Genomic DNA, 15214 nt, shown 5'->3' with positions numbered 1-15214 from the left:
GTGGGATCTTCTGGAACTGGAGTTACAGGTAGTTGTGAGCTGCCATGTGGGTGCTAGAAATTGAACACAGGTCGTCTGGAGGAGCAATCAGTGCTCTTAGCCACTGAACCATCTCTCCAACCCGGTGTCCTTCCTTCCTTCCTCTTCCTTTTTTTTTTTTTTTTGAGACAGGGTTTCTCTGTATTGCTTTGGAGCCTGTCCTGGAACTCTGTCTGTGGACCAGGCTGACCTCAAACTCACAGAGCTCCTCCTTCCTCTGCCTCCCAAGTACTGGGATTAAAGGCATGTCCATCCCCCCAATGTCCGGCTGCATTTTTAATATTTCTAAAGGTGAACTTAAAGTTTTTAGAAAGAGGAAAATAGTCACATGCAAAAACCAGAATCAAGTTCTTAGAGGTCTTAGCTAGAGATTAGATGGCAATGGAGCAATTCCTTAATATTTTGGAGAGAAAACAATTTTTGCATTTGTGTGTGCAATGGCATGTATGTGGGGGTCATAGGGCAGCTTGCTTGAGTCACTTTTCTTTTTGCCATGTGGGTCCCAGGGGGTTGAACTCAGGTTGTCAGCCTTGAGGACAATAGCCTATGCCATTGAGCCATCGTACTATCCTAAATCTTAGTCTGTGGGCTGAAGTCAATAGTTAGAAAGTAAAACATGTTAGGTAAACACACACACACACACACACACACACACACACACACACACACACACACAACACACACACACAGAGAAACCCCAAGAGAGACAGACTAGGGTTGCAAGCATTATGTACTGAGGGCTGTTTTCTCCCTGCTCCTACCCTCCAGTAATTGCCTTGTGGTATACGCCTTTAAACCAGTTTGTGCAAGTGCCAAGTCTTCATCAGATGTCTGAGTCTAGCCTTGTCTCCTGCCACCCTTTCAGCCTCATGCCAGAGATAATCATTTCCCTTATGGAGAATGAAGATGATCCTCCAATTAATTAATCAATTTGTTCAACACACAGTTATTAAGCACCAATAATCACCGGCCCCAAAGAAGCTAGTTCAGTCAGGAGAAGCCTGCCAGACCAGAGTCATCTTTCCGTATCATGTTATTAAGTTGTAATGAATTAAGTGGGAGGCTTTCAGCTCAGATTTCCCTCTGCAGGCACCAAGGAGCCTAGAGAAGGGAGGACTGTGAGGTGTGTGTGTGTGTGTGTGTGTGTGTGTGTGTGAGAGAGAGAGAGAGAGAGAGAGAGAGAGAGAGAGAGAGAGAGAGAGAGAGAGAGAGTCTGGGGATGGCAGGGGCTTGTCTTTCTCACCAAACCCCATGAGCTTAGGGATTCATGGGTGACAAGAGGACTCTCTGGCTTCTGTGTTAAGTCTGTCCTATCTGGGGTTGTCTGAGTGTATTCTGACCCTGAAAGCATTTCAAGCCAAGTAGGACAGGGAATGCTTATGCCCAACAGTCCCCTCACCCTCGAACAGATAGAGCCCTCATTCATGCACACAACACACACACACACACACAACACACACACACACACACACACACACACACAGAGAGAGAGAGAGAGAGAGAGAGAGAGAGAGAGAGAGAGAGGGAGAGGGAGAGGGAGGTATGACCTCTGGTCTCTAGGAAGTTGGAAAGATAAGTGAGATTAGGGAAACAAAGAAAATCAGTACAATGCCTTAATGAGTGGCACTTAATGAATGTCAGCTGAACAAAGTTGACATTGATGAGGTGGTACAGGACTACATAAATGATCAACTACTGCTGGTTGGAAGAATGACCTTTGGAGGAGGCAAGCAAGAGGGAGAGTTCCTTTCCTGTTGTGACTTTATCTCCTTGAGAATCACCGGCTGCAATCCTAACTCCCAGTGTGTCTGGATATGCAGAGGTGAAGTCAAAAACTTCTGTAGGTGAGCCCTCATCCAACCTAACTTTGAGGGTTAAGACAGATACATAGGGGGTTGGTGGGTTAGCTCAATCAGTAAGTAATATGCTTGCTATGCAAACATGAGGATTTAGCTTTGATCCCAGAAGCCATGTAAAGAGACAGACATGATGATATGTGATGGCTAGTATCAACTTTATACAAACTAGAATCATTTGGGAAAGGGACTCTCAATTGAGAAAATGCCTCCATAAGACTGGTCTATAGGCAAGCCTATAGTGCATTTTTTTTTCTTTTTGAAGGGTATTTGTGTGTGTGTGTGTGTGTGTGTGTGTGTGTGTGTGTAATGTGTGTGTTTTATTTATGTATATGTGTGCTTTGTTTGTATATACATTTGCACACCAAAAGAGGGCATCAGAAACTATCATAGAGAGTTGTGAGATACCATGCTGGTGCTGGGAGTAGAACTCAGGACCTCTAGAAGAGCAGCCAGTTCGCTTAACTGCTGAGCCATCTCTATAAGCCCTGTAGTGCATTTTCTTAATTGGTAATTGACATGGAAGGGTTCAGCCCATCATGGGTGGTACCATCCTTGTGCTGGTGGTCCTGGGTTCTATAATAAGGCCAGAGGGATGGCCATGTAAAACAAAGGAAGAAGACAACCATCTCCAGGCTGAGGAGAGAGGCTCAGAAGTTACCAGCCTTGCCTGATGGAGTCACCTTGATCTCAGACACTCAAACACCCTTCTCAGCCTCCAAGGCCAAGAGAAAACAAATTCCTATTGTCTGAGCCATTTAGTAACCTGACAAGCTCAGGTGTGTCTCCACTGTAGCGGGCTCCTGGGCTACATAGCATTTAGAAGGTTGGCATGAAGTGGGGCAATCCCGCTCTTCCAACTGGCTGGACCTACTGTTTCTGTGGGGCTCTGAACATCAGCTACACTGTAAGAGGTATGTGCTCAACAGAAGATCAAAAGGAAGGGGCCAAGATGCAGCTCAGTCTTGCCAGCATTTTGGGCATTCACATTAGTGACTGCTGTCTCAGGGTGGCACCAACCTGTGGAGAACACTGAGCATTGGGTGGTAAAGGTGCTGTGGAGGTGATCCTAACCTCAGGACCAGCCACTGGCCTCTACGGTCATCTTTCCTACCCCTAGGGTCTGAGTTGCCAAAGTCTAAGCCATAAAAGCCCTCTCTGGGCCTCCACCAGCCCTGTTCCCCAGCTTCTGGCTCCATTCCTCCTCCTGCCCGTCATGTGAGTGTCTGTGTAGATATGAGCATATGTGAGTGTACCCATTCCATTCAGCCTCTACCTCAGACTGGGAATTCTCAAGGGGCTGACTGCAGCCCTTACTGCTTTCTGCCTGTCCCCCCCCCCCCATCATCAAGCTACCCAAAGTTATCCTCTTTGCCAAGTCTCAGAGCCTAGCTGAGGTATGGAAACCCAGGTTCTTTGTATGGGCCTCTCCACACTGGATTCATTATAGCCAGACTAGTGAAGGGGCCTATGGCATTCCTGGGGGCTGGTAACCCAGAGGGCCTGATGGGCCAGAACTCCTAGAAGCTCCTCTGTACTCAGTGTCCCAACAGAGCAGTGGTAGTGAGCAACCATTCCATCAGCCTCAGAGTGGGAAAACGGATGGCTGAAGCCCCATGGGGGCCAACAGCAAGTCAGGCAATGGAAGATAAGGACAGGTGACCCTTCTCCCCAGCAGCCTTTCCTTGGCCCCAGCTCTTCTCGGAGGAGCCTCCAGCCTGAGCTGAAGATTCATTTGTGACTCTGTGTGCACCAGGGTATTAATAATTCATGCAAATCTGCAAGTTCAATGCTATGTCAAAAATAGAAATGCGATTGTCTATCATAAAATTTAAAGCAAAGTCCTCAGCACCAAAGCTTTCTATAGACAGGGTTTCTTGTCATCTGGAAAAGGTGTGTTAGGAAAAGAGCCACTACTATGTGTTGGCTTTCTCCTTCTCCTGTCCCAGAAGTCCAGCGGCCCACAGCAGTGTTTCAGAAGAGGTCTCTCCAGATTCAGGGCTCCCTCCCATGCGGATGGACTTCCTCGAGCCCTGCCTGAGGGCACTGGATACCTGGGAGCTGACTGGTGAGAGAGGCCTTTCCAAAAAGCAGGTCAGGGTATGAGAGAAGTGATCTCATCCTTTCAGAAGAGTGGGGAAGGGGGAGGGGAATGAGAAAGGAACGAAACAATAGAGAGGAAAGAGAAAGGGACACTTGGAAAGATAGAGAGAGAGGAGGAGGAAGGAGAAAGAGAGAGGCAGAGGGAGGAGGGGGCTGGAGAGAGAGAAGGAGAAGGAGAAAAAGAGAGGCAGAGGGAGGAGGGGGCTGGAGAGAGAGAGGAGGAGGAAGGAGAAAAAGAGAGAGAGGCAGAGGGAGGAGGGGGCTGGAGAGAGAGGGAGAGAGAGAGAGAGAAGGAGAAGGAGAAAAAGAGAGGCAGAGGGAGGAGGGGGCTGGAGAGAGAGAGATGCATACATAGAGTGGTTCTGGAGTTGAGTCCCAGGTTCTAACTCCACCTCACTTCTAACTTAGGCTAACATTGTGGCCTAAGGCAGGCCACTAGCATTCCCTGCTCTCGACCCAAGAAAGGACATTTATGGTGTTCAAGACTCTTCAATCTGTGACTGGTGGTGTTTTTACTATCTGTCTCCTAGAACACCCATACTGAGTAGACTCAGATGGAGTGGTGGTAGCCTGAATCCCAATGATGAGGCTTCTACCCCATCCCTCTGCAAGGAGCTTAAGGGTTCTGTGGGACACAGCAGGAAGCCCTTTGCTCCTGATCAGTGACATCCAAGTGCAGCTGTGTCTGCACATTACCTTCCTGAGTCACCTGGGAAAGCTCATTAAAGATGGAGTTCCCAGAGGCTCGTGTGACCCCTGCCCCTCAATGACTCCAGTATGTAGCCATATTTGGCCACACTGGATTCCTAAGGTCCCTCCCTGTCTAGAAGCATCCTTGGGCCTGTAGATGTCCTTCCTGGCTGCCCTTGGGAGCCTGGTGTTGAAATTCTCCTGTAATATCTTGTTCTACTCATCAGGCCTGTTCGGGCCCTGGGGAGGCAACTAAGCCTCTCCTGAAGTGGGGCATGCTACAGGGGATAAGTGTGGAAGGGCAGCCTCTGAGGCTGGCAGCTTTTCAGGGGCTTGGTACTGTAGAGAGGTGCTGATGGGGGGAGCCTGGCAGCTGGTAAGAGGCTGTGGTTAGCCTGGGACATCCAGGGGGTATGAATCAAGCTGATATAAAATGCTTTGGCATTTGCCAAGCACCGTAGATATGCAGTCACACCTGAGGATTTTGCCTACCACAACAGCCGACCCAAGCAAGGCTCACGGAAGGCAAAAAGTTTGTGTACATGGGGAAGCTGAGACTAGAGGCAGGGAGGTTTTTTCAGAGACAGCTTCAGACATGTCACCTGAAGGTAGGCCTCCATGGGGGAGGTTATGTCTCTGCCTTGGGCCACAGAGGTCTTAGACCTGGGACTCTCCACTGCTAGTGAGTGTCTCACGGTGGCTCACATCTAGAGACAGGGGTAGAGAGAGGAATTTAGCCTTTCATGGCCTTGTGATGGGTGCCCACCTACATCTTGAGGGTCTACCTACCGTCCAGCCTGGAGGGCAAGCACACTCGCCAGTGATGTGGTGGCAGGTGCCCCCGTTTTGGCAGGGGCAGCGTAGTTCACAGTGAGCTCCATGGCTTCCAGGGGGGCACACCTCCTCGCAGCTGCATGGAGAGGGAGAGTCTCAGACAGGAGCCTTCTCAAGAGCGTCCTAACGCTCAGACCCAACGCCCCAGGGCTCCCTAGTGAGCCTTGAACAGTCAATCTCAACCCCAGCCCCCACCTGGCACCTGACTCCTCCCCCACCACAGGTGGAGGATGTCAGCAATCAGCCCACAAACCTTAATCCTGCACTTAAGATTGGATGTTCTGATCCTCACCAGTAGGGGGAGACGGATCTCAGATATAATATATTGAACTGTAGGGCCAACGCTGGAAAGTTCTGGGGAGGAGACTGAAGAGACCTTCTCTTAGAAGACGGTTTACTTATGCTTTGAAAGTGAGGCTAATTTCACTGAGAGAGTGGAAGGGCATGCCAGATGGATGAAACAGAAAGAGCAAAGGGGATAAAGAAGAGGCCTTGGATTTTGCTTTCAAAACCCTGCCTCCTCCTCTTTCTTCTGCCCTTCTCTTCCTCTCCTCTTTTGAAGATTTATTTCTTTAGGTATTTTATGTGTATGAGTGCTTGCTCTCCCTGCATATAAGCTTGTATGCCAGAAGAGGGCATCGGATCCCATTATAAATGATTGAGAGCTGCTTTGCAGTTGATGGGAATTGAACTCAGGACCTCTGGAAGAGTGGTCAGCACCCTTAAACCACTGAGCCACTTCTCCCCTGAAAACCTGCCCATTTTCAAAGGAGGAAGCTAGAAATTCCAAGACATGTTCTTTCCTGGCTCTGAAAAGCCCCCAGCTGCCATGGGTGGGGGCCAGTCATGATGGGAGCCTGGGGAAGGTCTGCACCATTGCCTTGGGTCTCATTCCAATGGCCATGGCTGCAAGCTCAAAGGCCCTGGGAGCCCAGACCTTGGGATAGGAAAAGCTCTTAATGCAGGGTGTCTTGTGGTCAGCATCCTTGGCTGATGTCTAAGGATCTAGGATGACTCTAGAGATTTCAGCAGGGTCTATGAGAGTGTCAACTAAGCTGTTTTGGGGATCCCCTGCTAGTGTGGCTTCCCCAGGGCACGGAAGTGAGCGGACCAATCAGCACATGATTTATCAGTTGCGCTCTTACCAGCCCTATGCCTCAGATGTATCAGTTAGGAGAGCAAACAAAGGTATACTGAAGAGGTAGGAAGAGAAAGCCAAGCTCATTTCTGTGTCCCCCTAGCTAGGAAGGGCCCTTGACATGTGACTGGTCTCCAGCAAGACTCATGGCATAGATGTGAGACTTGTGTAAGTGAGGCCTGGATACTTAGATACTGCTGCACTTGGGGTGAGAGGGCAGATGTCACAACCAGGACTTTCTGCTCTCGTCTTACCCATTAGAGTGCAAAGAAGTTGCCAAGGAGCCTTGAAAGCCCTAGTGAGGTCCCCTAGGTCCTACTCCAAGCCAGGGTCATCCAGGCCACGCCTTCCTCTCCCAGCCCGGCCAGATCCCTCCTGGCTCCGCCCCATTCCCTCTTTCCCCACACGCCCCCCCCCCCCCCCGCGCTACTCACTAAACCCCAGTGTAGCCAGGTGCGCAGAGGCACTCTCCAGTGCGCGGGTCGCAACTGGAGCCGTGGTGGCACTGACAAGGCAGCTGGCAGCCCTTGCCGTGGGTCCCGGGAGCGCAGAGTTCTTCACAGCGCCAGCCTCGGAAGCCAGGGGCGCACACGCAGGCGCCGGTGATAGGGTTGCACAGGGCACCATTCTGACACTGACACCTGTTGCTGCAGTGGGGACCCCAGTGCTCACTGTCACAGCCTGCAAGAGAGGACACAGGGTCAGGGCTTCCTTAGAACGAAGGTTCACACGGCCCCTAGAGAAGAGACTGCGTGGGTGTCTGGAAGGACCCTTGGCATCTGGAGACTTCCACTAGGCTCCACCAAGCCACCAAGTGTTCAGCGGAGCTAAGATGGCACAAAGGCCTCCCAGCCCCGCAGCTCACTTCCAAATGATGCCACTGCCCTGCCCCCAGTGCAAACCTGGTCACAGCTTTCTGCCTCCGGTCTCTGGGAAGCTCTCCTTGTTGGTCTGTCTCTTGTCCTCTCAGCTGGACCTTTTCTAGGCGCTCCTGTCACCTCTCTTCTCTGTGACCTGTTCCAGCAGCATACTGTCTGTGCCGCCATCTTTTCTCTTTTCCACTCTCAATCTTACCTCTCCCTCCTTGACTTTCTTCTGACTCGCTGTGCCCACCCCAGCTCCACCTCTCTACTCTCCGTTCCCTCTTCCTCCTTCCCAGGAATCCCTCCAGCCCCCAGTTGCTCCTGCAGTTCAATTTCTTCACTGCCCGAGCTCCTTTAGAAAGGGCAGGAAAAACAAATGTATCCCTGGGAGGTAACAGACAGCCTTGGAGATCTTTCCCTGTAATTAAATGCTTTCAAGACTGATGGCTTTCTGGAAACCTGCATTCTAAGCCATGGAAAGGGCTGGAGTGGCCCAGAACCCCAGGAAGGTTACTCAGCCCGTTCTTGCCTCCCACTTTGACCCTCTCAACAGAGGTGCATTCTGGACACAACAAAAATAAGATGTCCCCCTAACACTGGGATATTTTAGTGGGAGTGGTGTTTAGATATTGGCAGGCACAAATACTGTTTTAGAATATCAAAGGCAAGAAAGATTGCTTCCAGTTAAGACCGTCAGGTGTGGGGTCCTCATTGCAAGTGGGCAGTGAAAGGTGGTTCACTTGTCTGCCTGCCAGAGGACCATCTGTCTTGCTTTTAGCACCTAAAGTCCTGTTTCAAAGAGCACCTCAGCCCTGGGCAAGCTGGAACAGAGAGTGATTCTGCTGCCTATGGACACAGATGGCCAGCTGATCTTTGTACCCCAGCTTTCTAGGATTTTGGTACTCAGAGGAAAGGGAGAAGGGAGTAGCATAGGAAAGGTGTCCTTGGGGTAGGCCACTGTGAGCAGAGACACAGTGGCACTCTGTGATGAGCAGGCACAAGAAGACAATGTTTGGTGTAGCCTGTGAATATGCTGGGGCTCTGCTGGCATCACCAGTTTTACACAAGACCCTCCTGATAGCTGACTGGGTCAGTATCCGGAAGCTCGCATCCATCCTGCAGTAGAAAGGACCACTGTGCTCTGAATATTGATAAATACAGACTGGAGCTGCCAATCAATCAGTGTGCATCACCTTCTGTTTCCCAGTCCATTCAGAGTGACAGCCTCCACTCACACTGACAGTAGCTCATAGACCACTGCAGCAGTGGAGCATCCCTCAGCTCACACTCTTTCCAGGAAACCTTTCCAGGGAGTGGAAAGACTGGCAAAGCTCTGTGTGTGTGTGTGTGTGTGTACGTGCACTCTTACACACTCTCTTACTCTTTCTCCTTCCCATTTTTGAATATGTATATATGTATGTTTGCAAGTCTGTGGGCAGGTTTGCATGTGTGCATGCTGTGCATGTGTACGCTCAAGGAGGCCTAAGGTTATGATAAACATTTCTCAAACACCCGCCCCCTTATTCCATAAGGGCGGGTCTATCAGACAAACCCAGAGCTTGTGGATATGGCTAGTCTCACCAGCCAGATTGTTCTGGGAATCCCTGATTCTACTTGAAGGTGGAAGCTCAAGCAGCCTCTACACCCACCAGGCTTTTATATAAGTTCTGAGGATTTAGACAAGTGCTTTAACCAGTGAGCTGTTACCCATTCCCCACTCTGTCTTTATTGCCAAGCATATATAGTTAGTATTCAATGTGTGTGCGTGCTATGATTCCATTATAATAGTGGTAGTCATATTTAACTTTCCCCATGTGCCAGGCCCCATCCTGGAAGTCCTACTGGTATGAACAGTATTTAATCCTTACAGGCTTCACTTCCTTCCCTACTTTACAGACAGGAAGGTGGGGGTCATGGAAGTTACATGATCAGGTTTTAACAGGGCAGCCAAGGTCTCCTGATCCCAGGTCATTGCTCAGGTACATGGGACACTTGCTGGGGAATATTCCAAGATGGGAAGTTTGGAGGAGGCACTGAGAACGGTGGTTGCAAAGCGCAGGTGAGTGACCCCATAGAGACAGGCTGCTTCCTCTCCACTCACCACCGTGAGCAGCTCCAGGATCTAGACAAGCAACCTTTTGGGGCCACAGCCGCTGTACATGAAACTGTGAGTCTACAGCTAGTGGTGTCCCTTCATGTCCTGCTGGGCATTCCATGACACTTTGCTTTTCGGATGCTTATCCATAACTCCATAATTTTTTTCTTTTCTATATTGAGAGAGAAAGTCACTATGCAGCTCAAGTTGGCCTCAAACTCAAACTCAAACTCTTACTTCAAGCTAGGTAGGTGCTAGGACTGTGGGTGTGAGCCGCCATGCCTGGCAGTGGCCTCCATTCTTTCTGGAATAGCCCAAACCCAGCAGGTGACAAAAGTGTACCCTGGACAAGGAGACAGAATGTTGTCACAGGGTCCTTAGCCTCTTCCATTCCTCACTTGTCAGCTCAAGTACCTAGGAGTGCTGTGTTGTGGGATGCCACATTCCAAGAGTAACAGATGTTGCCATCTTCATCAGGCAGCCTTGACCACTTGCAAGCGACCATCATGATCAGGCCTGGTGATGCCCCCTCACAGAGGAGGGGTGGCTTCCAGTTTCTCCTTCCTACACCTCCCTCTCAGCCATGTGTACTTCTGCCCTAGATGCTTGTGGTCTTCAGTGTGCTGGAGTCTACAGGGGGTGGGAGGTTAACTGAAAGGGGGACACCATCTGTGCAGCTACGAGGAAGTTGTCATCCATCTAAGCTAGGGTGATACTTTTCAGTGACGTGGCTGCTTTGGCCCCCTAACTCCTGTCAGGCCCTCCACACACACTCATGTTCGGAAGTAAGCCCATTAAACTCCGACTTTTATCAAGTTGGACTTTGGTGAAATTGTTACTTTGGTCCGTTTGTGGAATTTGTTATTCTGATGCCCTATCTCAGGTAAGTAGACATTTGTTCATGTCTGGCCAGGAAAGTTCACACAACAAACATGCCCTCATTTGAGACAGGCGTTGGGGCAGAGGCAGACTCACAGAATTCAGCACTCCAGGACATTGTTGAAGTCATGAGAACACAACTCTGGCTCCTCACGCTACAAATGGATGTGTATATGCACATGCCTATATTTGTATCTTGTGTTTATGAAGCCCCTACAGCCACAAGGAAATGCTAGGGAGATGGCTCAGTGGTTAAGAAAACTTGCTGTGAAAGCAAGAGAACTTGAGTTCAAATCCCCTGCACCTACATAATAGCCAAGCATGCAATCCTGCTTTTGTGGGGCAGACTGACAGATTCCAAGAGCGCACTGGTCAGTCAACTTAGCTTCAGATTCAGTAAGAAATTGTCTCAAAACTAAGGTGGAGAGCTAGTGGATGGGTGGCTCATCAGGTGAAGGTGCTTGATAGCAGGACTGAAGACCTGAATTTGGTCCCCAGGACCCAAATGGTGGAAGGAGTGAACAGATTCCAGAATGATGTTGTCCTCTGACTTCCACACACAAACTGTGGCATTTACACACACACACATGCCCCAACAGCATTGTGTCCAAGCAGGAAAGCATGGAAATAAACAGAAAACACAGAGTGCAGCTACCTGAAGCTGATAGAGGTATCCAACCTAGCAGCAAAAAGGTAGGTTAAATCAAACAGTTCCTACCAAGGAAGTATGTCACCCATAGCCCAGAAATTTCTCCCCAGAGTGACTCAGTGGGAAAAAAAATGTTAGGAACCACAGTGATCAACTTTAGTTATATGAAAAATTCACTTAAAAACTCCCATTCCCCAATGATGATAGGGAAATGAGGCGGAGCCAGGAGAGCCAATTATTTGCTCTGTTGAAGGCAAGTAGAACAGTCGGTCACTCCCCAATTATAGCAGGGCCTGTGCTCCTCTGCAGAGTCATGCACTCTGTCCAATTTGGCCAGGCCGTGTCCAAACCTCACATAGGTGGTTTTTTCCCCCTTCACACTGTCACAGACTCTGCTCTCTATATTTGGTTTCTGCTGATTTTTTAGCTTCTCTGGGTAGCTACCAAGGGCTTAAGGGGCACTGAGAGGTACATGGCCAGCAGCTCAACACCCCCCTCCTAGCTGGCCCTTTCAGATCCAGCTTTGTGGGCTCCTGGATCCTTACAATGGGGAACAGTTTGACCCCTGTTTTCCCCAGGGACGTCACTATGGACAGGCTTCTCAGTTTGTAGCCACACTTGATGGAGCTTTTCCTATATAACCAAGCTGTGTACCAGAGATGCAAAGTTGACTTTTCTCATGTAGGGTCATGGATACTATTACTATCCCTATTTCTCAGACAAGGAAGAGAGGCTAAGTAACTTATTCCAGGGCATATAGCCAGGAAGTGACTGTGAGTCTGGGCTGCTGACAACTGCTGGGTAAGGCCTAATGTCACTGCAGGGGATGTAGCATGCTGGCAGCTAGCCTGGGCTTGACCAGCTAATGTTAATAATCTACAGAGATAACTGCTAAGGCTGTAGCTCAGTTGGTAGCATGCCTTTCTGACCTGCAAGAGGGCACTGCACAAATGGGGTATGGTGGTACATACCTGTTTGTCCCAGCATCCAGGAGGTAGAAGCAAGAGAATCAGAAGGTCAAGGCTATCCTCAACTACACAGTAAGTTTGAAGCCATCCTGGACTACATGAGACACTGTCTCGAAAAAGAAAAAGCCACACGATAAAGGCTCCATAGACCAGGCTGGCCTGAATCTCAGCGATCCAACGGTCTCTGCCTCCCAAGTCCTGGGATTAAAGGTGTGCACCACCATTACCATTATTGTCTTGATTTGTTGTGTTGTGTTCATGCACACTGAGTAAGTACCCTACCACTGACCTCTATTCTCCACCTATGAGCATCTTTTGAGTCCTCCAGGCTCATTTATTAAAGATGCAACTAAACATAGTTTTATGCTTTTCTTGACTTTTTCTTATTTGGAACTACGGTTTGGCTCACCATGGTGCTATTGGGTTTAGATGCCTGAGTCCAGTTTCTTCCATCAACTATGGAGTTTTGCTGGGTTGAGGCCAGGGAAGCTAGGGTGTGTCCTTATGTTGTGATGTTCTCCCCACTTTCCTTCCAAAGTCCCACCTAGACACAAAGGAGCTGCCTATAGGCCTAGAGTCCTTTTTCCCCAATAGCACATAGGGTTCCTTTCCCTAGACAGTGGGCCTTAGCCTGGCTGCACCCTGGCGTCTAGGGAAGGCACAAAGAGACTCTCCCACAAAGCCCTACCCCTTAACACTTTTTCCCTCGAGACAGGGTCTCATGTTGCCCAGCTTGTCCTAGTCAGCATGGCCAGGTTCTCTCAGTGGCTGAACCCCTGGACTCCTTCTAGGCCCAAGAGGGAGGAAAGATGGAAAGGTGAGTCGAAGCTGATGTGGTGCAAACTTGGGCAGCCCTCAGCCCTCCCTGGGTCCATTTGGTTTTCACACCTGTGAAATGACAAACTTGGATTGCTACTTCTATCCTGGAGTCAGCACCCCTCAAGAATCTGGAAATGGAGGTGCCTTCCAAATGCCAAAGGGGTCCTCATCCAGAAACTGGAGGAGGCAAGTGCTGGGTCTCTTCCAGCCCTCAGCTTGTGATGCTAATTATACCCACTTGGGAAGTGAGCCAGAGGGGACAGGGTGGCTACTTGGCTTTGAGAGGGCTCATTGCTCAACTCTCCTCCTTCTTCCATTTAGATGATTGGAATCAAATACTCACAGACCCAAGTACTGGAGATTGAAACCTGAATCTCCAGATACTGTTCACAGTCCTGGCAGGCACTCAGAGCATGGGTTTATACTGATGTACCCTTAGCTACGCTGGCTACTCCCTCTCTGGTACTTAAATACACTATCTATGGCTCCCTTAACTGCCAAAGGAACTGGTACTCCCTACAGCCATGTCCAGTGCACACTGTGCCTCCACATCCCTCCATCTCCTGAGGGTGCAGGACTCCCCAGTGGACACACAGTAAAGAACTGGAGATTTAGAATGAGACCAGTAGACTGCATCCATTCAGGGTCCTTGCTACCCTAGCACACTAGCTTTTGGGAGTGGAGAGGCTCATTCATTCACTCATCAAACAGTCACTGGACCTGCATTGTGTGCTAGAAGCTGAGAAGTCCACAGTCAGCTTGAGAAACAGGCACATAAATGAAAGGCAGAGCTGACCCACAAGAGCAGAGAAGCAGAAGGTTCTGGGCTGGTTCTGGGGTGACAGCTATGCCTGCAGTGCACTTGTGGAGGGACTAAGAGATCCTGGAGCTGAGCTATAGGGCAGGACAGAGCAGAGCCAGCCATGTCTACTTCAACCACTAACATGTCAGGGCACAGTGGTGGTGGGCAATGCAGCTGACATTGCTCTGGGTGGGTGAGTTAAGTCAGGATGAGGCCTGGGCTTCCAAATAATTGCTGTGACTACATGGCAATGTACAGGACAATTATATGCAAGGTTGGGGCAGGGAGCCCACTGTTAACAGTACAAACAGCTGCTTTGAAATGTACTTTGGTGTGTAAGTCCCTGGGCTCTATCTCCAGCACTACCAAAAAAAAATAATTAAAAATGAAAAGTAATAAAAAAACAAAGTAATTGAGAGGCTGGAGGGATGGTTCTGTGGGTAAAGTACTTGCTGCTAAAGTATGAGGACCCAAGTTCAAATCCCCAGCACCTACATTAAAGGCTAGGCATGGTGATGTGTGGAGGTGGTTGGCCACATCCTGAGACATCCTCAGTCACTAATTAATTTGTTCACTGTCTGTTAGTGTCCGAGGACACCAGCAGGTGGGGTGCTGACTGACACGTGGGTGTGACCCTTTACAAGACTGGTTAGGAGATAGGGTGAGGGGTGAAAGTCAAACTTATCAACTGTGCTGACTTAATCGTGGACTTTGCTTTGATTTTATTTTATTTTATTTCAAACTAGGGACTGTTCTGGATGTAGGAGTGTCATTGTATCACTGGGCAGGGATGGGAAAGAGACAAGACCTCAAGTCTTTGCAGATGCAATCTCTGGCAGAAATCACAGCCCACTATAGAGGAAGAAAGCTAGGCAGCATGTGTGCAGTGATCACACCCACACACCACTTCAGCGGCTTATGAAACACTACTTCAGAGGCTCTCATGCTCTCTTGTCTCCCAAGGAAGGACAATTAACTACAGGGCTCTGGGAGCATAGAGCCAGGACGTTGGAGGGCCTAAATCATGGCTCCGTGTGTTCATGATCCCCAGAGAAGGGCTCTGCCAGGTTAGAGGCTGAGGGATACATACTGTGGAGCCCTGGCAATGGCTGTGGCTCCGACTGTGACCCTACCGACCTTCTGCTATTCTATGGTGCCAACCAGACCCCTGCCTGTGGGTAGAGGCTGCCCTGTGGCAGCTCTAGCACTCTGCTTTGATGCATTTCTGCCTCACTCTCCACAGCAATGGGATCCACAAAAAGGAGAGGCAGGCTGTGGGCTGCCCACTTCTCCTGGGACTAAGGTTGTGGGCTAGCCCTCAGGGTCCAAGGCTGTAAGCTATTCCTCAAGGCCCCAGGCTGTGGGCTGTCAGTCTCAACCTCAGCTCTGCTGGGAGCGCCCATACCCCCAGCTTTAATGAGAACAGCTCTGCCTGCCTGATCTGCCACCTTACACTGCCTTTGAAGCTACAGGGCCCCA

At 49.7% G+C, this 15214-nt stretch overlaps 1 protein-coding gene across 21 annotated transcripts in view; it reads right to left on the bottom strand.

Annotated features, from left to right (window-relative positions):
- Positions 1-15214, bottom strand: part of Megf11 (multiple EGF like domains 11) — a 308625-nt gene that overhangs the window by 63174 nt on the left and 230237 nt on the right. For all 21 annotated transcript variants that reach the window (XR_007835309.1, XR_007835311.1, XR_007835310.1 and 18 more), the window contains exons 6-7: positions 7095-7341; positions 5478-5598 (exon numbers count right to left, since the gene is read on the bottom strand). Coding sequence is in view for 18 of the 21 variants with exons in the window: in XM_051197738.1 (XP_051053695.1) it covers positions 5478-5598; positions 7095-7341 (368 nt within the window). In the remaining 3 variants the exon portion in view is untranslated. The remainder of the gene's footprint in view (positions 1-5477; positions 5599-7094; positions 7342-15214) is intronic.

Source organism: Phodopus roborovskii, unplaced genomic scaffold, assembly GCF_943737965.1.
Source record: "Phodopus roborovskii unplaced genomic scaffold, PHOROB, whole genome shotgun sequence".
In the NCBI taxonomy this organism is placed as follows: domain Eukaryota; kingdom Metazoa; phylum Chordata; class Mammalia; order Rodentia; family Cricetidae; genus Phodopus; species Phodopus roborovskii.
The sequence above is the reverse complement of the archived record's forward strand: the minus strand, read 5'-3'. Positions and strand labels throughout refer to the sequence as shown.